At 33.2% G+C, this 24,552-nt stretch overlaps 1 protein-coding gene across 2 annotated transcripts in view; it reads left to right on the top strand.

Moving 5' to 3' along the window:
- The first annotated feature begins 10,672 nt into the window (after positions 1–10,672).
- The window catches only part of pik3c2a (phosphatidylinositol-4-phosphate 3-kinase, catalytic subunit type 2 alpha), a 70,876-nt gene continuing 56,996 nt past the window's right edge, over positions 10,673–24,552 (top strand). Inside the window, exons 1-2 of one of the 2 annotated variants that reach the window (XM_056477898.1) lie at positions 10,673–10,749; positions 18,724–19,855. In XM_056477898.1, coding sequence (XP_056333873.1) covers positions 18,794–19,855 — 1,062 coding nt within the window. In that variant the 5' untranslated portion in view covers positions 10,673–10,749; positions 18,724–18,793. Of the gene's footprint in view, positions 10,750–10,781; positions 10,997–18,723; positions 19,856–24,552 lie in introns of those variants that run through there. The other variant, XM_056477899.1, reaches the window with a different exon arrangement.

The raw sequence follows: 24,552 nt of genomic DNA on the forward strand, positions 1-24,552 counted from the left end.
TAGTAAATACAATGTAATGACATAGTAATTAGGTTTGTAATTACATGTGTACTGTGTATCTTCACGTATACAACTATAAATAACCAAATACTGTACATGCAATATACAAAGAAACATTTACATTTATCAATTTTATCTTGGATGTAACTACAATGTAAGTACATAGTAATTGCTCACAAGATAAAAGCTTGTAATTACATGTTACATCTCTGAGGTAATTACAATGTTATAACAATGTGATTACAATGTCTTTACATCCAAAATCAAAGTTTGTAATTACAATAATTATGTACTATGCATATTTACATATAAATACACAAACACTGTACTTGAAATGTACAAAGAAACACGTTTAAAAATATTATCTTTAATATAATAACAATGTAATAGAAACGTAATTACAATGTACGCAATAGTTGCACACAAGATAAAAGTTTGAAATTACATGTGTATTGTGTATATTTTATGTATACAATCATAAATAACCAAATACTGTGCATGTAATATACAAACAAATATTTATATTTCTAAATATTATTTTTGATGTAACTACAATGCAATTACAATGTAATAAAAATAATTGCGCACAAGATAAAAGTTTGTAATTACATAATACGTGTACTATGTATGTATGTAACTATAACACAAATACTGTACATGAAATACACAAAACACATTTACAATACAACCATAGATGTAATGACAATGTTATATCAATGTAATTACAACGTTATAACAATGTTATTACAATGTAAATACAATGTTGTTACATAGTAATATAAATGCAAATATACAAAACCTTTCCATTCATAATTATTATCTTAAATGTAATAACAATGTAATTGCAATGTTTTAACAATGTAATTACAATGTTACCACAATGCAATTACAATGGTATTACAATGCTATAACAATGCTATTACAATGTTATAACAATGGTATTACAATGTAATTACAATGTTACAACAATGTTATTACACAGTAATTATAATGTAATTACACTGTTGTTACGTAGCGATAACAATGCAAATACAATGTTATAACAATGTTATTACATAGCAATACAATGCAAATACAATGTTCTAACAATGTAATTACAATGTTATTACCATGTTTTTACATAGTAATTATACTGTAATTACAATGTTACATCCAATATGAAAGTTTGTAATTACATACGTACTGCGTATATTTACGTATAAATACAAATATACAAAGAAACATTTAAGTTTATAAATATTATCTTAGACGTAATTACAGTGTCATAACATAGTAAATACAATGAAACGACATAGTAATTAGGTTTGTAATTACATGTGTACTGTGAATATTCCTGTATACAACTATAAACAACCAAATACTGCACATGCAATATACAAAGAAACATAAATTTTATCTTGGATGTAACTACAATGTAATTACAATGTAATGACATAGTAATTGCACACATGATACAAGTTTGTAACAATATATTCTATGATGTAAATACAAGGTTATAACATTGTAATTAAAATGTCTTTACATCCAAAATCAAAGTTTGTAATTACAATAATTATATACTGTGTATATTTACATATAAACACACAAATACTGTACTTGGCATGTACAAAGAAACATATGTTTAAAAAAATTATCTTGGATGTAATTGTAATTACATATTAAATGTGTGCTGTGTGTATGTAACTATAACACACAAATACTGTACATTAAATATATAACACATTTAGAAATGCAACTGTAGAGGTAATTACAATGTTATAACAATGTAATAACAATGGTATAACAATGTTATTACACTGTTATTACATAGTAATATAAATACAAATATACAAAGAAACATTTAAGATTTCTAATAGTATCTTAGATGTAATCAAGATGTCATAATGTTATTACAATGTATTACAATGTATTACAATGCAATTTGATTACAATGTTATAACAATGTAATTACAATTCAATTCAATTCAATTCACCTTTATTTACATGTCTCTACATCCAAAATCCAAGTTTGTTTACGTAATTATGTACTGTGTATATTTACAAATAAATACACAAATAATGTACTTGAAATGTACAAAGAAACATGTTTAAACATATCATCTTAGATGTAATTACAATGTAACAGAAACGTAATTACAATGTAATGACATAGTAACTACAATGTAATGACACAGTAATTGCACACAGGATTAAAGTTTGTAATTACAAGTGTATTGTGGATATTTCCATATACAATTACAAATACTGTATATGCAATAAACAAATATTTACATTTCTGAATATTATCTTTGATGTAACTACAATGTTATTATAATGTAATGGCAGTAATTGCACTCAAGATAAAAGTTTGTATTTACAAATTACACGTGTACTGTGGATATGTATGTAAATATAACACACAAATACTGTACATGAACTATACAAAACACAATACTATCATAGATGTAATTACAATGTTATAACAATACAATTACAATGTTATAACAGTGTAAATACAGTGTTATAACATGGTTATTCCAATGTTATAACAATGCTATTACATAGTAATATAAATACAAATTTACAAAGAAACATTTAAGTTTATAAATATTATCTTAGATGTCATAACAATGTAATTGCAATATTATAACAATGTAAATACAATGTTATCGTGATGCAATTACAATGCTATAACAATGTTGTTACAATGCTATTACAATGTTATAACAATGTAATCACAATGTTATAGCAATGTTATTACATAGTAAATAGTATGTAATTACAATGTTGTTACATAGCGATAACGATGCAATTGCAATGTTACAACAATGTTATTAGAAAGCAATAATGAGGAAATGCAATGTTGGAACAATGTAGTTACAATGTTTTTACCATCTTATTACATAGTAATTGTAATGTAATTACAATGTTACATCCAAAATGAAAGTTTTTAATTACATACGTACTGCATATATTTATGTATAAATACAAATATACAAAGAAACATTTAAGTTTATAAATATTATCTTAGAAGTAAACAATGTAATAGCATAGTAAATACAATGAAAAACATAGTTATTAGGTTTGTACTTACATGTGTGCTGTGTATATTTACGTGTACAACTATAAATAACCAAAAACTGTACATGTAATATACAAAGAAACATTTGTAAAACATCTGTAAATTTTTATCTTAGATGAAACTACAATATATTTACAATGTAATGACATAGTATTTTGCACATAAGATAAAAGTTTGTAATTACATATTACATCTCTGATGCAATTAAAACAATGCAATTACAATGTCTTTACATCGAAAATGAAAGTTTGTACCTACAATAATTATGTACTGTGTATATTTACATTTAAATACCCAAATACTGTAATTGAAATGTACAAAGAAACATATGTTTAAACATTATCTTGGGTGTAATTACAATGTAATAGAAATGTAATTAAAATGTAATGACATAGTATTTACAATGTAACGACATAGTAATTGCATACAAGATAACAGTTTACATACAGGATAACAGTTTGTAATTACTTGTGTATTGTGTATATTTACGTATACAGTTACAAATACCCAATACTGTACATGCAATAAACAAACAAGTTTTTACATTTCTAAATATTATCTTTGATGTAACTTCAATGTAATTACAATATAATGACAGTATTTGTGCACAAGATAAAACTTAAATATTACTTGTGTACTGTGTATGTGTATGTAACTATAACACAAATACTGTACATGACATATACTGTACAAAACACATTTACAATCCTACCATAGAAGTAATTACCATGTTATAACAATGTGATTACATTATAAGTATGTACTTACAGTGTTAATACAATGTTATTACAATGTTATTACATAGTAATTTAACTACAAATATACAAAAAAGATTTAAGTTGATAAATATTTTTTTAGATGTAATAACAATGTAATTGCAATGTTATAACAATGCATTCACAATGTTATTACAAGGCAATTACAATGTTATAACAATGCTATTACAATGGTATAACAATGCATTTTACAATGTTATAACAATGTTATTATATAGTGATTATAACGTAATTACAACGTTGTTATATAACAATAACAACATAATTACAACGTTATAAGAACGTAATTACAATGTTATTACCATGTTACTACATAGTATTTATAATGTAATTACAATATTACATCCAAAATGAAAGTTTGTAATTACAAGTGTATTGCATATATTTAAGTATAAATACAAATATACAAAGAAACATTTAAGTTTATAAATATTATCTTAGCTGTAAATACGAAGTAATAGCATAGTAAATAAAGTGAAATGACATAGTAATTAAGTTTGTACTTACATGTGTGCGTGCAAATCACTATAGAGCGACTTCTGATATCATAAACTGCCAGACAAATATAAATACAATAAATACAAATATACATAGAAACAATTGTTTGATTATTATCTTAAATGTAGTTACAATGTAACAACAATGTAAATACAATGTAATGACATAGTAATTAAGTTTGTACTTACATGTGTGCGCGCAAACCACTATAGAGCGACTTCTGATATCATAAACTGCCCATCCCTTTACTCGACTGCCGGTCTCGCATTGAAGTCCGAACCCTCCTAGACACGAAGACAATGGTTGTGTGTAAGTGTATGCTTCGTGAGAGATTGGAGGGGAGAGATGAGACTGTGGAGGGATGACGGAATGCCTGTGATATGACGCGTGCACTCATCAATCACAGCTGACGGAGGAAAAAGTATTGGAGGTAAGTGTAGGTAAGTGGTCCAAAGCGTTCAAAATCAGAGTTTGTAATTACATATGTACTGTGTATATTTACATATAAATACACAAATACTGTACTTAAAAATATACAAAGAAACACGTTTAAAAATATTATCTTGGATGTAATTACTACGTAATAGCAATGTAGTTACAATGTAATGACATAGTAATTACAATGTAACGGCACAGTAAATGCACACAAGATAAAAGTTTGAAATTACATATGTAACGTGTATATTTACATATACAACTATAAATATCCAAATACTGTACATGCAATATACAAACAAATATTTACATTCCTAAATATTATTTTGGATGTAACTACAATGTAATTACAATGTAATGACATAGTAATTACATCCAAAAATTTAAGTTCGTAAATACACATTACATGTGTACTGTATATATTTATGTATATGACTATAATTTACAAAAACTATACATGAAATATACAAAAACACATTTACATTTACTGTCTTGGATGTAATTACAGTGTGACGACAATGTAACTTCAGAGTAAATACAATGTAATGACACAGTAATTACATACAAAAAAAGTTTGGAATTACATATTATACAGTATTGTACATGAAATATACAAAGAAGCACATTGATAAACATTATCTGGGATGTAATTACCATGTAATAGCAATGTAATTACATTCAAGATAATAGTTTGTAATTACATTACATGTGTATTGTGTATATTTACGTAAATAACTATAAATAACTAAATACTGTACATGAAATATACAAAGACATTTACATTTCTAAATATTATCTTGGATGTAACTATAATATATTTGCAATGTAATTACAAAGTAATGACATATGTAATTACATATTACATATATGTGTACTGTGCATATTTAAGTATATAAATATAAATACACACTGTACATGAAATATACAAACACGTTTGTAAATCTTGGATGTAATTACAATGTAATCACAATGTAATTACAATGTAATTACATAGTATTTACATCCAAGATAAAAGTTTGGAATTACATATCACATGTGTACTGTGTTTATGTATATACCTATAAAACACAAATACTGTACATGAAATATACAAAAACACATTTACAATACTATTATAGCTGTAATTACAATGTTAAAACAATCTATTATACAATGTTATTACATAGTAATTATAATGTAATAACACTGTAATTACATCCAAACTGAACGTTTGTAATTACATATGTACTGCGTATATTTACGTATAAATACACAAATACGACACATGATCTATACAAAGAAACATTTGTTTATAAATATTATCTTGGAAGTAATTACAATGTAATAACAAAGTAATAACAACGTAATTACATAATAAAAAGTGTGTAATTACATGAGTACTGTGTATATTTACGATTACAACTATAAATAACCAAATACTGTACGTGCAATATACAAAGAAACATTTACATTTATAAATATTATCTTGGATGTAACAACAATGTAATTACAATGTAATGATGCAGTAATTGTACACAAGATAAAAGTTTGAAATTACATTTTACATCTCTGATGTACATACAATGGTATACTAATGTAACTACAATGTCATTACATCCAAAATAAAATTTTATAATTACATATCTTCACCTTAGAGTTATAAGGTTTTAAATGCATTCTAAATTATTTTGAGAAATTGATATTGATCCTTCTTTGTTAAATGATTCAGTTGTTTGAATAAATCGTCTCACTCATTAGATATTATCACCACCTACTGTTTTAGATTGTTATTTTGAGGATTATTTTCATTTATAAAAATCATATTTTCATGTTAAAATGCAATAAAGTACAATAAACTTCATTCTTTAAAATACAGGTATAATTCACACACACACAATAATTTTGTCATCATTTACACACTCCATTTAAATCTACTGTATTAAAATCCATTTCAATGCCATTTAAATCTGTATGTATTTCTTTGTAATGTACTGTATATTATTTTTTATAAATGTTAATTTACTTCTTTTCATATTTAACATGATAGGGAATAGAAATCTTCTTTTGGCGGAAATTTCAGAGTCAATTTTATAATCTTAAACGTAGAATTTTGAAGTGTCGTCCAGCCATTTAGGTGAAATCTTCTGTATGGAGCATCAGGTCAATCTGCTGCTGTCCAGAATCAGGTGGTTTGTCTTGGTCGGGCATCTCAGCTGAGACCTGTCCACTATGGGTGACCCTACCGGTAGTTGTGAAGTACCAGTGGCATAGCTCTCAGCATCACTGATGCACACAAGCCCTCACAGCACGTCAAGCTGCAAACCGTGTGAGGGACCCTAACCTAACCTAACCTACCCTAACCTAGCCAACACTAACAACCACTAATGTGCCAAAAAACACTCAGAGGAGACCAGCAACACGCAAGAAACCGCCTAGAAAACCTTGCTAAACGCATGCCAACATACAGCAAACCATCCAACAGAACCCAACAACTCAAGAGCCGAATGTCAACAGCACTGACCATCACCAAAACATCCAGCAATGTGATAAAACATCAATGAAAAGTCAAATTTAATGTATTGCAAACTTATTCTTTAACTATATACAATATATACAGTATGTACATACGTGCCCTTGATCCTCCATCTGGCACTAGGATGTCTCAGTGCCTGGCCTTCTTTCTTCGGGGCTCCCTGGGCAGCGGCTCTTTGCTGATGTCCACCAAGATTTGAGGAGCGACGCTGGACCCGGATCTGACCTCTGTGATGAACACACGTCCATCAGCCTGCTCGGTCTCCAGCAGTGCAGGCCGGTCCAGCTTCTCCCACAGCCGCTGCTTGATCTCCAGGCCCTGCTTTAGGTTGTACCGACCACGCCTCTTCTTGGTGGAGCCCATCACATTGTGGTAGATGTGCTGATAGTCTTGCACACTCCGGCCATGGATGGAGAGAGGCTCTTCCTGCGGACACTCACCCACTGAGGAGACTGAGGCGGCGGGAAGGAGGTCAGGAAGAACAGCCGCGTTCCTCAGGTGTTTCTCCTCCAGAGAAGTGTCAGTCACGCAGCTGGAGGTGTCCGGCCTGACCGCCGCTGCCCGCTCCTCAACGGAGGAGACGCGCTCCAGCAGGAAGTCCTTCTTCAGGTGTGCTGGAAGAGTCCTGGTCCTTCTAGAGCGTCGCAGTTTCATCACGAACAACTTCAAAACAACTTCCCAAAGTCGACAAACTGATGAAGCTCAGCCAACAGGAGGTTTGTTCAGAGTAGCGATGATCAGGATTGATAACTTTATAGACAGTTGTGTGGATTTTTAAACGATCTCAGGTTGCCATGGTGACAGAATGACGAGGGTCATTTAAATGTACACAATAATTGATATCAGCGTCAAGTCAATTAGAGCAGCACGAGCTGTGTGTTTGAGCAGTGCAGATTTTTTTAAATGGTAATAAATACAGAAAATATCTTAATAATTATTATGTATAATAATAAAGGGTCCATGGATCTAAATAAATAAATTTTGTTTTTCTTTATTGTGATATTTTTACGTTTGAACTTGAAAATCGTCCTGTTTCAAGATTTCTTATGTTTTTCAAGAGACCTTATAAAATAGCAGCAATGAATTAGGAATAAAAGTTGATCAAGTATTGATTCAAGTTTATACACGAGCAGTACGTAGGCAGAAACGGCAGAACCCGACAGCGACAGAACGTTAAGGGTGGCATGAAAATTATGAGGGTTAGCAACACTAAAGTGAGAATCATTGCATGCTTTTGTGGATTCCTTGAATTCTGAACGTATTTTGCTTTGACAACTTTGCAGTTTAGTTGTAAGAAAAAAAAACTTGCAAAAATCTTTTAAAAATATTAATTCAAATATGAATCAATATTCATAATTGTATTTTAAAATCCTAGTAGGCTACAACATTCTTTTGAGAGTATGACAGTATTTCAGTATCTTGATTTGTTTGTTTGATGATCTTTCATTTAATTAAATTATGATTCATATATATATATATATATATATATATATATATATATATATATATATATATATATATATATATATATATATATATATATATATATTTACATTTACATTTAGTCATTTAGCAGACGCTTTTATCCAAAGCGACTTACAAATGAGGACAAGGAAGCAATTTACACAACTATAAGAGCAGCAGTGAACAAGTGCTATAGACAAGTTTCAGGTGTGTAAAAGTCTAAGAGCAAAACATTAGTAAAAAATTTTTTTTTTTTGTTGTTTGTTTTTTTTTTTAGAGAGAGAGAGAGAGAGAGAGAGAGAGAGAGAGAGAGAGAGAGAGAGAGAGAGAGAGAGAGAGAGAGAGAGAGAGAGAGAGAGAGAGAAAGAGAGGGCACAGTTAGTGGTAAAGCCAGAGAGGCAGTTGCAGATTAGGAAGGAAAGTGGAGACTAAACAGTTGCGTTTTTAGTCGTTTCTTGAAGACAGCAAGTGACTCTGCCGTTCTGATGTAGTTAGGGAGTTCATTCCACCAACTGGGCAGATTGAATGTGAGAGTTCGGGAAAGTGATTTCTTCCCTCTTTGGGATGGAACAACGAGGCGACGTTCATTCACAGAACGCAAGTTTCTGGAGGGCACATATATCTGCAGAAGTGAGAGCAGATATGAAGGAGCCAAGCTAGAGATCACTATATATACATATATATATTTAGTTGAATTATTAGCCTCCCTGTTTGTTTAACGGAGAGAAGATTTTTTCAACACATTTCTAAAAATAATAGTTTTAATAACTCATTTCTAATTGATTTATTTTATCTTTGCCATGATGACAGTAAATAATATTTGACTAGATATTTTTCAAGACATTTTTATACAGCTTAAAGTGACATTTAAGGGCTTAACTAGGTTAATTAGGGTAACTAGGCAGGTTAGGGTAATTAAGCAAGTTATTGTATAAGGATGGTTTGTTCTGTAGACTATCAAAAAAAAAATTGTAGCTTAAAGGGGCTAATAATTTTGACATTAAAATGGTTTATAAAAAAATTTAAACGGTATATATATATATATATATATATATATATATATATATATATATATGTATATATATATATATATATATATATATATATATACATATATATATATATAGCAATAAAATAAGAGTTTAGTCACAGAACATCTTTAGGAAAGATGGGGAATTTAACAAATCTAAATCCTATTTTTAAAAGAGAGATCTATGAGGGCTGTAGCATGGGGAATCTTACATGGGTTAATTAGGTTAATTAGGTTAACTAGGCAGGTTAGGGTAATTAGTCAAGTTATTGCATAATGATGGTTTGTTCTGTAGACTCGAAAAAAAAGTATAGATTAAAGTGGCTAGTCATTTTGACCTTAAAATGGTTTATAAAAAAAATAATAAATACGGTATGTATATGTGTGTGTGTGTGTGTGTGTGTGTGTGTGTGTGTGTGTGTGTATATATATATATATATATATATATATATATATATATATATATATATATATATATATATATATATATATGTATAAAATAAATATATATAAAATAACAGTTTAGTCACAGAACATTTTTAGGAAAGATGGGGAATCTAGCAAATATGAACATTATTTTTAAAAGAGAGATCTATGAGGGCTGTAGCATGCTTCATTGTGATAAGAGCAAAAGCTCCTGATGCTGTTATCATTTAATGTTTTTACTATCAAAAAGTAATGGCAGAAAATGGCAGAATTGCTCGGAAGGAAAAGCACGCAAGCAGGGGTAACCTACAAGTTTTAACCCTAAACATTTCAACAGCAGATGGCATCGACGCTCTGTTGTAGTCTACACTGTTTAGTTCAGCAACCAAAGAAGCGACATGAATTTTCTGGCCTCTAGGTGTCGCTGTTTCTCCGTGATATTTCCTCTCTGGTCTCCAGCAGGAACTGACGTTTGCGTCTACGACTACATGAGCAAATTTTCCAGCTGGAGGAAAATGTCCAGCGTCAAAGATCGGAGAGTCTGAAGGTGGGAATCGTACTTTATTCACACGCAAACTCTGCTTTGCTACGCGGTTAAGTTTATCAATCGGCTCCGCTCCTCCGTGTACCGGAAGTACAGCATGTTGTGTTTGTCTGAGTAGTTCTTCTGTTTGTTTTTCTTCGGCTTGTGTTTTCACTTTTTGTTGGCGCGTTGAGTGCGCCGAAATGCCGAAACATTTGCACAAACAGTGCCTAAAAGTTTCGAAAACAACTTTTTACGGGAGGTGTTTCGCGTAAGTGTTGAGACTTTGTCTTTTGGGATGTCTTTTGAGATTATTGTTTGAGCTGACACCAATATTTGAGGAGAAATATTAATATTGGCAGATTAAAGGATGTGGTTGCGGTAACTTGACTTCTAAGTTAACTATATTTTACTGCATTTTGTAAATCAACTTTTATTTTTCTGAAATGTCTTTAAATCCTTAGTTGCCTTTATTTATTTATTAGTGAGTAGCTATAAGGTACGGTTTAGTTGCATTTCTATTTTGCCAGTTTAAATCGAGCATTTCAACTAATGCCTCATTAACAGTAACGTTACTCAATGCAACATTTAAAAACACGTTAATGAAAGTAAATGATGAAACTCATGTTCCTGCTGCACCTTCACTAACTCTTTTTTTCGCAATCGTGTGAAGCCTATAACTCTTCTGTATCAAGTAGGATGTATTATTAATTCTAATAACAATCTTGTCTAAAGAATTATATTGTTTTTTTTTGTTGTTTTTTTTTGCATTTTTTTTCTCTTGAATTTTGCTCTTTTTAACATTTTACTTAATATTTTTCACTAATATATACATTTTTGGACCATTATTGTAAATTGTTTTGTTGTATTTGGCTTCAGATCTGACTAATCTAATGTATATGCACTAATATAGTATTGCATATCTTCATATAGAAAATATGAATTGAAAAGATTGATTTGTGCTGGGTGTACGCATATGCTGAGCACTGTATGATGTGGTCTTTCATTACAGCATTTTTTCTTTCTTCAAAGCTGATATAGCATAGTTGATATTATGTGTAATAGTTACAATATTGGATGCTTTTCACCGAGATAAAGCTCTTTTGTATGTCTTTAAGTCAGTTTTATTGTGGTCGCTGACTGGAGTAGCAGGTTTTGTCTTGTTTTTAACTTTTGCCAGACAACTAAAAGGCTTGCGAAATGTGTTGATTCAGCACGTATGGCTTTTTTTTTGGATAACTTCCCTTAAAAATGATGCCATGTAATCATGTTTTCCCTGCAATGTTGCGTCATTGTAGTAATATGCATGAATCGTGTGCCTTGGGAATGCTAGCTGGATGAAACCTCTGTCCTTCAATTGTTTTCTGTCACGTAAACTTCACTATATTGTGTTCATCGTAAACGGGACATGAGTAATGACAGGTTTGACATAATACGAGTGGTGTGTTTCTGTAATTTCTCATTCATTTACCCCTCTGATCATTGTTACCATCTTGGGAACAGTTTGTCTTCTCTTGACATGTTTTGCAAGTGCTTAGAAAAGCATCAGAAACAAACAACACAGTTTTTTTTTCAGTTCATGCATTCTGTTTAGTGCATAAAAGGGAGGCACTGTGTTATTTAAAAGCCATATGCATTATCTAGTTATTTATTTGTGTCTTGAGCATGACTTCTGTACTTTGAACAGTTGCACAGAAGCTCGATGAATCATTTTATTGTAAAATACAAAAACATATTTGTTTACTTCTGATATGGCTTGACAGCACAACACATAAAAAGTTCTTCGCAGGGTTTTTGAATGCATAGATAAGTGATGTTTGTCGTTATTAAAAGTGTGCAGTCAGGCATTTGGCCTTAGGGTTGAGAACTGTTCCCATGAGATTTTAACTGCAAAGGTTTGATAAAATCAATAAAAGTTTGATAAAAGTTTGTAATTTTTATACTTCCCAAATGAAAAAAACATAGAATGAGTGACTAGATGTTACACTCCAAATGTTTCAACCATTTGCTATAATCATCTTAATCCTATAACATGGCATGGTTGACCTTTTGTCCACGGGATTTCATTAAAACATAAAACTGAAAAATTAGTGGTGTCAGGAACACAATTTAACCAAAGTAATCGGTCAAAAATGCTTTTTTTTTTTTTTTTTTTTTTTTAAAGAGGAGGTTAAAGGGTTACATAAGAAAAACAGATCGACAAAATAAAAAGTCTACCATTTCATATTATGCTAGGGCTGCACAATATATTGTTTTAGCACTGATATTGCAATGTGCGCATCCGCAATAGTCACATTGCAAAGATATGCAATGTCCAGTCTAAATTATAGTTGACCAGGAGCTACAGAATTGTATTTAATCACTGTATTTATATGGACTTTATATGATTTATGCAAAAAATATTTCGTACTTCGAATTTTTTCTTGTTTCTAGTCCAAATATTTACTTTTTAAATTGAAAACAAAATTATTTCTCTAACCCCACTGGCAGATAATTTCCTTAAAACAAGCAAAATTTCCTAATTTTCACTTATTTCTTCTGACGGTGAAAACTAAACATCATTTTTACTTGGTTTAAGAATTTTTTTGATATTTGGACTAGAAACTACCCTTGGATAAAACCTTGGATAAAAATATCACAGTGTCACACTATTTTGATTACTGCTCTAAAATGTATTCTTTTTAAAAGTCACTTGTAAACTTTTTTCCTCTTAGAACACAATATATTTTTATTTGAGAAACATTCAAAATATTTTGGAGAAGTAAACATCAGGCTATAATTCAAATGAATCATTGACTTCGAAAAACACAGATTTCTTTACTTTTCCAAACCATGGAAAACCTTAACGGTTATTGCCCCATGCATGCCTACTAGAAACAAGACAAAAGAAAGTAAGAAAAGCATTTTTTTTTCCATTGTGATTAGTCAATTTCTGTAACCGAATACTGTTAGATTCCCCAGAAAACCATCAAATAGAGCTAGTCAAACCATCTTCTGAAACAGTATTCATATTGCAGAAAATACAATTTTGCAATATCAGATTTTTTTTCAATATCATACAGCCCTATCATGCTCTGTTGTTAATTTCATTGCATCAAAAAATACATTGCTTACAGTATTACTTTTACATAATTTATAATTAAATTAAAATAATTTATTTAGCAATTTTTTATGTTGTTTTTTTTTTATTAATGAAGTCTTCATTTTTTGAAAAGTCTTTAATATTTGAGTCATATTTATTTTATATTTCTACATTCTTTATAATCAAACATTTGGCCTGAAGTTCTAAAAATTCATTAAGTGAGAAATATTGTCATATAAGTGAGTAAATTTCTGAGTATAAACTTTTAAAATGTTAAAAATCAAATAGTCCTTTACATGTGGTCAGTACTGTATAAATAAACTTTTAATTAACTGAAATTACACTGTCATTGATATGTATCATTATCTGGTTATGAGATGACTTGTATTATGATATGAGGTAATTATCATATCAATCAGCCCTAAATATGCTTTTTTTTTTTTTCTTTTTTTTTTTTTAAAGAGAAGTAGTTAATGTGTGGTTCTTCATAATTTTAAAATGAATAACATACTACACAGCTGAGCATCATCTTCATGGATGACATACTGATAAAACATGCTTGGTCTCTTCTGTGAACAATACTCTGAGGAGACCAACCCATCTGGCCTGCATGCTAAATTCCTCACTGTGCACAATGACCTCAGCAGTGTATTGATGGTCAGACTTGGCAGCACGAATGTCTTTGGGAAGCAGATTGACCAATTTCCAATGTAGTTTGACTTTGTGTGGTATGTTGTTCTTGGATTATCTGTGTTTGGGCTGGACTGTATAACACAAATCTTTTATTGCTTTATGAATGATTTAATAGTATATGGTAAATAAGGATTTTATTATTATTACAGCAGAAAATGCAATAAATATCTATTTTATATATAATTACCACACTCAAGTTATATTGCTACCTTTTAACCAATTTTATTCAACCTATTAGTTGAGTAACAGTGCAGAAACGTTTTTTATTATTATGGTATAGCATCTGCTAAAGTGCTAATATTAATCAATGAATAGTAAATAAATTAAAATTGCATAAACAAAGTTTAGTGTTAATAAATTAAGGTCCAAATAAATATGCTTTATTTTCTCCCAGATTCCATATAACTATTATTGAATTATATAAATATTATTATTATTATTATTATTATTATTATTATTAATATTATTATTATTGGCTATTATTAATATTGTGGTTAAATTACAGTTTTAGGAACACATTTAATTTTCAGTCATACTTTTGTTCGAAATAAACCAGACTTTTATTTTGACAGGTTGTCGTGGAGATTTGAGTTTTCATGTATAAATATATTTACATTTAGTCATTTAGCAGGCACTTTTTTTATTTTTATTTCTTAAAAATTGTTTTTTTTTTTTTTTTTACAATTTTACAATTGAGGAGGCATTCAGTGATTCAACAAGAAGAGGCAATACGCATAAGAAGTGCTAGTACAAATGAACTGTTTCTACTCACAGAATTAAATGCTTGAGCTAGGAGGGGTAGTGTATTTTTTTATTAAATTTTTTTACAGGTGCTTTGTCAAGCCCACTCACCTGTGTTAAGCACACTTCCAAATGTTTTTTTTTATATATAGCAGGGCTCGAAATTAACCTTTGTGCTTGGTAGCACTGGTGCTCTTTACTTTAAAAATTTAGGTGCACTAACCAAAATGTAGCCACACCCTCCAATGAGCACTGTTACCACAAGTTTTATATAAACAGATTTATTGCATTTGAAATCAACACTAATCAAAACTAGCAAGCCAAAAATATATATGCAGCAGTGTTTCCTCTAGGATTTTTCCAGCTGTGGCGGCAGGCCTTTTACACCAATCTACAAACTACTAGGGGTGTCAAAATAATTGTTTCTTCAGTGCACCGTGATGCAGAGGGGGACAATTCGGTATCGGTTCAGTAATAATCATAACCGGTTATTGTGTACTGATGTAATTTATCTCATATGCGCTATGGGAGGCGAGCGTGAGTATTTACAACGCTCCAACTACTTAAACTCAGAAACTTTGCACAATGTCACTGCATTGTGTGCTTGCTGGATCAGTCTTTCATTGACACTTACAGCAGAAACCCATATTTCACTGCGATTGAGAGAATGAAAGTGTCTTTTTTTTTTTTTTTTTATCAGTGTCACTCATCTGTTAAGAGCACAACAGCCAATCGCAGCCCTTTTTGTTGAGCGTGTGACCAATCAAAGTGGTGTAAGAGAACTTTGTAGACAAGGATCAGAAAGCAAGCGGGATATTAATATTTGTTTATATTATTTGCTATAAATGCTCGTGTTGTTTAAAGGTACAGTTTAAATATTTGACTGTTTATATTAAATGACAAAATTGTATTACATATAGTATATATAATAAATATATGTATACATTTTAATACAAGAATTGCTGCTGTGAAGAAAATATAAAAATGGAGAAATGTCGTGAGTGCAGTATTACAAGTCGAGACCGCATTTATGTAATACGAGCATGCCGATTTCCTCTGCTCGTGCACAAAACTTCTTGCACGCCCCCTCAAATATACACTGCTCAAGCGCAGATCTTCTTGTGCGCTCTCAAATAAACGCTGCTAAAGTGTGATTTAGTGCATTTATGTAACAAGTATGTCTCCAACTTTATTACATTTGCTAGGAATATTTATGAATGTCTCCAAAAGACCTACAGAGCAGCATTAATGTGTCCTGAAGTAAAGTGAAACGGCTATAAACTCCAGCAAGGTAACTGAAAGCTACGTCCCGTTTGCTGGCCTCACGCATCACACACCTGTCAGTCAGTCAGTCAGCATGTCACCTTAAAGGGTTAAACAAATAACGCACAGCAGTACTACAATTACAGAAAAGTTTGCGCTGTTATAATTCGCTTACCCTTTAATGCATTTTGGTGTGATTATAACCCGCTATTTAAAAACAACAACAACAACGACAATGTTTTGAATGAGAAGCTGTAATGTAGCTGTGGTGGGATGTATCCTTGGTGTGGCGCCCCGCCATGGAAGAATGAATGTAGCGGAAACCATGGCATGCGTGAGGAAAATATGTCTCAACGAAATCCCGTTATCACAAGAAAATACATTTTTATAACATAATCGAGTGACCAAAAAATACACGGATCTATCACTGGCCTTTCACGCACTGCTTGACATGAATGAATATGTTAACAATAACTGTGCTGTGTTCTCATGGGTGGTGTCTGATGTTGCGCAGATGCTTTTGACATATACCTTATTATTTGCAAATGTATTTTGAGGTCGCATAGATAAAATTTCGGGCACATATGCGATCAAAGCGGTCGTAATTTCAAGACCTGTAAAGAGTGATTATAAGAATGTGTCTGGTGCAAATATGCAAAAGTGGTGCAAGTGTCGGTTAAAGGGTCAGAGAGATGAAAGTGTTTTTCTACAGGTGGTTTGTCAAGCCCACTCACCTGTGAGGGACACTCAGAATTGATAATGTTTTGAGACTGTCGTGTGCTGAAGTGGGGGAGAGAAGAGGGGGGTAATATGGCCATAGTACGTTTTTTTTTTTTTTTTTAAAGCAAGCAGTAAATGAGGAAGCTCATTCACATACTGTAGACACGCACAACACTGCGACTTCATATTCAAATACTCTCTATATGAGTTAATAATATTCACAGACCTGTTCCTAGTCTAGATCGTTATTTAAGCATACATTTTTGATTAATTCATCCAGAATCTTCCATTTTATGAAAGGATTCTGTGACTCTTTCCACATTACAGAAACCATGGTGTCCTAATAAATGTTTACCTGCAATCGTATATCAGTTAAGTTCTTTATTATAAAATGAGCTGTTTATGATTGGCTGAATTGTGTTCTGAACTGTTGTAAAACACTCTATAAACACACTTTTGACCTCATTGCATAATTGCTTTGACAGTGATGCCAATTCTTTACATTTTAGTAGAACTTATTGCTTAAAACAATCTTTTTTTTCCCCAACAAATTATAATGCTTTCGTTACTGCAAATGCATATGAGCCGAACTATTATTATATTAAGTATTAAGACATTATTTTAAACATCAACAAAACTTTGTTGATTACATTGTGCATAACATCGCTAAATTACAAATTCTTTCTTGTCTCGATTTTCAGAGACACATTTGTTTTTATTTGTCACTCCACATGTAATTCATCACTGTCACACACAATGTAAATCCTACCCGATTTTATTTGTGTTTTACCACATAATCAGTGAAGATTTGAACAAGGAGTGAAACCTAATTCTGTCTTAAGTTTCCACCTAATTGGTTCTGTTTCAATTGCAAGCTGGCATGTCTCTGGCCTGCAGGGCACAAGGAAATGTCTGGTATGTGCTTGTAAGTGCCTTCCATTCATCCATTAAAACCAGAGTTTGACACACCCTCGCTGGTCGCTCAAGCTATGCTATATTTCCCTGATGATGTTTTGTTTCCATAATTAAAGATTTTTAAAATCCAAAATTTTAAGGATGCTTTGGTATGAAATCCCAATCGTATGCTCATTGGATTGCAGTATGGAAGATCTTTGATCCTGTCACATCTTTTAAGTCTCAGTTGTTGCAGAATCAGTTTTTGCCTAATGGATCTTGCATGGGTTGTATTAATCCATCTTTTTATGCTGTTCTCATGTCAAAAAGGATTCATTTGTTTGATTTGGGACAAAATGCTGTGCTAGTGTTGCTGCATAATAGACTAAGTCCATTACCGTGAGCGATGGCTCATATTTGTGTCCACACTATTGTGAATAGGATAATTGATTGTTAAAAATAGCCCATAGCAACACAGTATAGAGTCTATTGACCACTGCCATTAAAAGTAGCTTTACCAGTGCATTATAATTGGCACAGAACATGCAATGCATCTTTTGCGTTTTGAAACTCAAGTGTAATGTTCTCTCAATTTTCTCCCATAGGCACCTGTCGTAAAGTTCCCATCAGAACCCAGTGGTCCCCTCATGTACATCGCAAGGCAAAGCTGACACCATGGCCCACATATCTAGTGGCAATGGGTTTAAGTTTGACAGGCCAGCCTCTCCGGGGGTGGTCCGGCCCAAAGGGATTGTGGGAAAGGAAGAGGCTTTACGCATGGAGGTAGAGGCCTTCGATAAGATTAAGCGTGAAAAAAGGCACACACTCCCAGTCATAGCGTCTTCTAGTAATCCCCTTCCCAATCCAACAGCGCAAACATCCACCAGCCGGCAAGAGAAAGACCTTATTGTATTCTGCGAATCAGAAACACAGAAGAAGGAGCAAAAAGACAATTTTGAGGACATCGATTTGGAGAAACTGACCAAGGAGGAGCTGGAAAAGCTGCTTCTGGATGACAGTTTTGGTGCAAACAAAATGACAAGACCTTCCTCTTTGCTAGGTTGCAATCTCAGCGCATCATATCCTGGCGGACATGCCTTCAACCCCTCTTCGTTCCACTGGACACCCACTCCAACGCATGCACAGACTCCCATCTTCCCCTCTGCTCCCTTCGCGAAGCCTCCTTGCTCTTTTCAGAATGGCTTTAGTCCAGCAATGTCTCCATTTATTCCACCCACCCACTTTCTCTCCTTTACTCCCATCCAACCACCTGCTGCTCTGGTCTACTCGCAGCCTGCCGTCACCCCAGAGATGGCCAAGCTGTTTGACAAGATTGCCAGCACTTCGGAATACTTGAAGAACGGCAGGTCCTCTAGCATGGAAACGGAATCGGCAAGTGTCAAGTCTCTGGAGCCCGTTCCTCAGCCCTTAGAACCTCCCAACATCAGCCGATTTGAATGGCTGGACTTGGACCCTCTCAACAAGCGCAAAGAGGTGGAGGTCGAGGAGACACCTGCTGTTTCAGGCTGTTCTTTTATTGAGGAGTCTGGGAAAGCTAAAGACCCATGGGATGCGGTTCTTCAGGACGAGCATGAAACTGTAGATAATGGCAGTCCCACAGCAGAGGAAAAGAGCAAGGCAACTCAACCCAGAAGAGCATCCACAGGGGCGGCTGTAACAAGAAGCCAATCCCCCAGTATATCTGCAAACTCAACAAATCAAAGCACAGGCAAACAGGTAAGAACAAATCATGATTTCTGATTACTTGGGAAATCATGTTGGAAGCAATGCTTGTTTAAAAGTGGTTACCACATCCTTTAGAGTAAGCAAAACCAACCATGGGTTTGTAGTAGTAGCTGCATGATACTGGGGAAATATGCAATTTTGTCATTTACACTCTTCTCACGTTTAAACTGATTTGACATTCTTTGTTGTGTAAACACAATTAAAATCAATTCAATTCTAATGTATTTGTATCCGCTTGTTAAGTGTGATGTCACACGAAGCGGCTTCCGGGTCCAAGCGCTCTATCAAACTGTATGGGGAGACTCAACAAATGGTAATAATAAATGTTTACAAAATCACGATTGCAATAAATCCATGCCTATAATATCCAACGGACAGAAAGTGCTTAATTTCTTTTAAATTGTTAAAATATTGGTGTCTGTGCTGCAGAAAGTCCAGAGACTGTTGTGTACATTATGATTTTATATAAAATTCATGTTAATGTGTGATGGGTCTAAAAGGTAGTCATAAATAAATATTTTCTCAATTCAAATAAGGATGGCGGCTTGGACCCTAAAACAATATTTCATACGCCACGACTTAACACGCGGATATCACTTTTTACAGTGATTATTGTATCAAAGCAGCTTTACAATAGGTGCACATTATTGCATTACAATCAAATTAAGGTAAAGTTACAATCAAAAATAAGCTATTATATATAGACATAGTTAACCTGCAATCTTTATAGCATATAGGTGATGTCTATGTGTACATGTTTAATGAAGTGTATTTGTGTATTAAGTGTATGTGTTGTCCGTGGTGGTTGGCATCATCTCTTTAAATGTGTTGTCCATGAAGTCTTCGATGGTTAGCATCATCTGTTGACAGGCCTTGAAAAAAAGAAAGTTGTAAACTTGTAACCATTGGCTTTCCTACTATTTGTTTTTCATACTGTATAGACGTCAATGATTACAGGTGTTCAGCTTTTTTCAAAATGCCCTCTTTGGGATTCAATAGAAAAAAGAAACTCATAAAAGTTAGATAATTGTACACAAGGGTAAGGAAATAGTGAGTAAATGTTCAATTTTGGATGAACTATCCCTTTAGGTATTGTGATTGATGACATTTCTTTCAATGTTATCATTTAAGTAATGACCATACTAAAATAAACAGGTGATAGATTTTATTATATAGATTTAAGTAGATACATTCAGACCAAAAAAAGTTACAAATATTTAGGGCTCTATTTTAACAATCTAGCCGCAAAATGTTACACTGCGGCACATGGTCTAACAGGATTGTGCTTATTTTCTTAAGGAGTTATGGGTGTGTTTTGAGAATAAACCAATCAGAGTTTCATCTCCCATTCCCTTTAAGAGTCAGCTATTTGCTATTTACATGGCGGTTTTTGTAAGTGGAAAAACTGAATGCTTCACTAGTGAGAAAACACCTTTTTAATCCTTTAATTCTTTTTTTCATTTGTAAATATATTTGTGTATTGCTGTACATCATGTGTGTATTAAGCAATGTGTAAGCGAGGTGCACAACTAATGTGCTCTGCGCTGGACTGGACTACTTTCAGCCTATCTATTGCACAGTGTATTTTAGTTCTTCAAAATAGCAACGCGCTAACAATGTCTTAACACACCTCTTTTCTAGACCGGAACACCCATAAGTCTACAAAGTGGTGCAAATGGATTTGCTATTTAAACAACGTGGTGGAAAACGTGAAACTTACTGCTGCACTGGTCTGAAAATAGCAACACGTCAGGGCAAACATGTCTTGCACCTTATTGCGACTGTTGTATGATAGGACCCTTAGACTCAACACTGAATGACAGAAAAACATTGGCAGATATTCAGATTTTTATTTGTTGGTGTCATTTTTCTTGCTTGTCTCTACTGCTGCCATAAATATTTATTTTCAACTTTCTGCTCTGAGTTCACCTTTTAGAACAGAACAGGCTAGCCAATAGCATAATCGCACCTACTTGGGAGAGAGGAATAAAGATAGTAAGGCCCCATCTGATTGATCACATTTGGATGAACAACCTATGCATGCAACAAACAAATGCTTTACACATAAAATAAAAGCCATTTTGTCACATCTTTCTACAATATTGCATATACTATTATCCCGATAATGATAATTTTTCAATATAGTATCGGCAGACCTTAGGGTTGTCACGATATACTGGAATTCGGTAACACTGATACAGGGACACTGGAGCATTTTAAAGTCACTTCGATCAGCTGATTTGTCTATAAGCTTACATACAGGTGATCCGCTGATGAATTGCGGCTTTAAAATACTCCTGTGTTCCTTTATCTGTGGTTATGCTGAGTAAACCGTGGTGAGTTTGGTGACCTTCACGGCCAATCACAGTCATTTCTGTTGAGCTCAAATGTTTATGGGAAATGGACGTTTTTAAAATCTCAGTATCAATTGGTATTCTAATATCGTGACAACCCTAGCAGACCTGGTTTGTATGAAGCAGACGGTATCTCTGTAACATATACTCAATATAATCAACAAACTAAATTTCGAAAGCATTTATATAGATTGACTGACTCGAGTCAAAGTCTTTTTTGTTGTTGTTGTGTTTGCCCAGCCACACATTTTCTTACACATTGCTCATGTCAGTGAATAAAATATTTATACATTTTATTTTTAAACTGGAGCAGTCGATCTAATAAAGACAAGATCTAAAGTCCAACTTTAGCTATGTTTCTCGCAGCAGCACTCTCTATGTGACAGGAAGTAACTGTTCAAAATTGGTGCATATGGTTTTCTAATTATTGTACCATGCTGTTGTGGTGAACCTCTTTGCATGATATTTCAGCCAAGGCGATATGCATCTTTTCATGTTTGTCCTGTTCCTCATAGCTGGCTGCTTATCACAGTGTAGGGAAGTTCAACGGGTGCTTAGTCTCTTTCGTTTTACCAAGGTTTTATCAAAACCACTTGCATAATCATTGGTCTTTCCTCAGAAATGTTGTCTCAGATTGCCAAAATAAAGAATGACTTCCTGAGAGGAATGTGCATTGAGTGAGACTTCGATTCCTTTTGGGGAGGGTGTGTAAATGTGCTCGTTTTTTTCCCAGAAATCCCACTTCCTGTTTCATTATGTTTGTTTTTGACCAGGACAATTGGCTGTTGTCACACATTTCCCACAGAACTTGAAGATTTTGTGCCTGTAACTTTCACTAAAAGATAAAACAAAGTCAAAGGCGGTCAAAAGGCTTCAGTCATTGCACTTCCTCATGTTTGAGGAATATTATCACCACACGTCAGGTTTATGTTCAAGTTTCTACTATGCTGTCCTGCAAAGACAAATGCCGATATTTAATAATACAATTTATTGTGATAATCGATATTAGGGCTGCACAATTTGAAACATCACAGTATCTGCAATATAGAGCTGGGATTATATTAAAATAACCAGCCACCACACTTCAGAACATGTGATATGTGGGGTTATCGTGAAGTTTAACCCTAGAGGCTGATTTATACTACTTATACGTATGCTCCGGTGCTGCCTATGCGTGGTTGCATAGCCCTCGCCGTGGCTATTGGCGAAGCTGCTGTGCACCTCTCAAAAAATGTAACTACATGTCGCAATTACCATGTAGCACAGGCTCTGTGATTTGGTCGGTTTGGTATCACTGACGAGTGTGGGCGGAGGTTGGAGCTGCGCGAGCCCGATGGAGCGAGTGTTTACAAGTGTGGAGTCCCACGAAGGAGCTCTAGATGGAAACTGTTGTTTTGTGTTCACCTTATGATTAAAGTTGTTGCACGTCCGTCAATTCCCACCTCAAAATAAGCGAGTTTAGGCTACTTGTACATTAAGGTAGTGTTCAGAAAAAACAAAACACCAGCGAAGAAACTCGACACAGAGAAACATAAACACCTACTTCCAGCTAGCGTTTCTGAAGTGTTATTGCAGAGCAACACTTGCAACTGTGCAAACGTATAAATGCACGGCTACACGCATTGCATGTGTTGTGGGTCACACCGATCACTCGACAAAGAAGTATTACCAGCCTTAATAGAGCGAAAGATTTTCATTTGGATATGTTTAACCTGTGGAAGTGTAAGATTTCAAGCTGATTTAAAGAAGTTCTAAAGTTTCAAACTAAACTAAAAGATTAATTGTATTTCATTATGCATGAAGGCTCCACAGTGTTGATTTACATATGATTATTGAATTTTTTATATACCTCAAAATAGGGCTGTGCAATAATCGAAAATCCGGTTTAGATTTTGGCTTCTAACGATTATGAAAAACCATTAATCGAGATAAAACGATTATTGCATCATATACCGCCCCCTTTCCAGTTGTACACGTGTTGCTCTGCAAAGCTCAGTTTCACATGAAAATGACTAAAAGCATGTACTGTAATGTAACGTTTACAGCACGGGATGTGCATCATTCATTGATGAACATTCCAATCATTCATGCTTTTAAACGCGCATGTCGTTGTGTGTGCGCACTTAGCCTCGGAGACGAGCAGAGCACACACATCTAACGCCATCTTAATGCAAGCGCTTTAATGGTCAAATACATGCACATTTGTGTCAGACCGTGGTGTTTAGTGATTATTCATATTAAATCATTTGTGTAATAAACAAACAAGTTGAGATTCAAAAGACACGTGAAAGAGAAACCATATCAGAGCCACACTATTCTTAAAGTGACAGTGCG

The sequence above is a fragment of the Danio aesculapii genome, chromosome 18 (genome assembly GCF_903798145.1).
Source record: "Danio aesculapii chromosome 18, fDanAes4.1, whole genome shotgun sequence".
Classification (NCBI taxonomy): domain Eukaryota; kingdom Metazoa; phylum Chordata; class Actinopteri; order Cypriniformes; family Danionidae; genus Danio; species Danio aesculapii.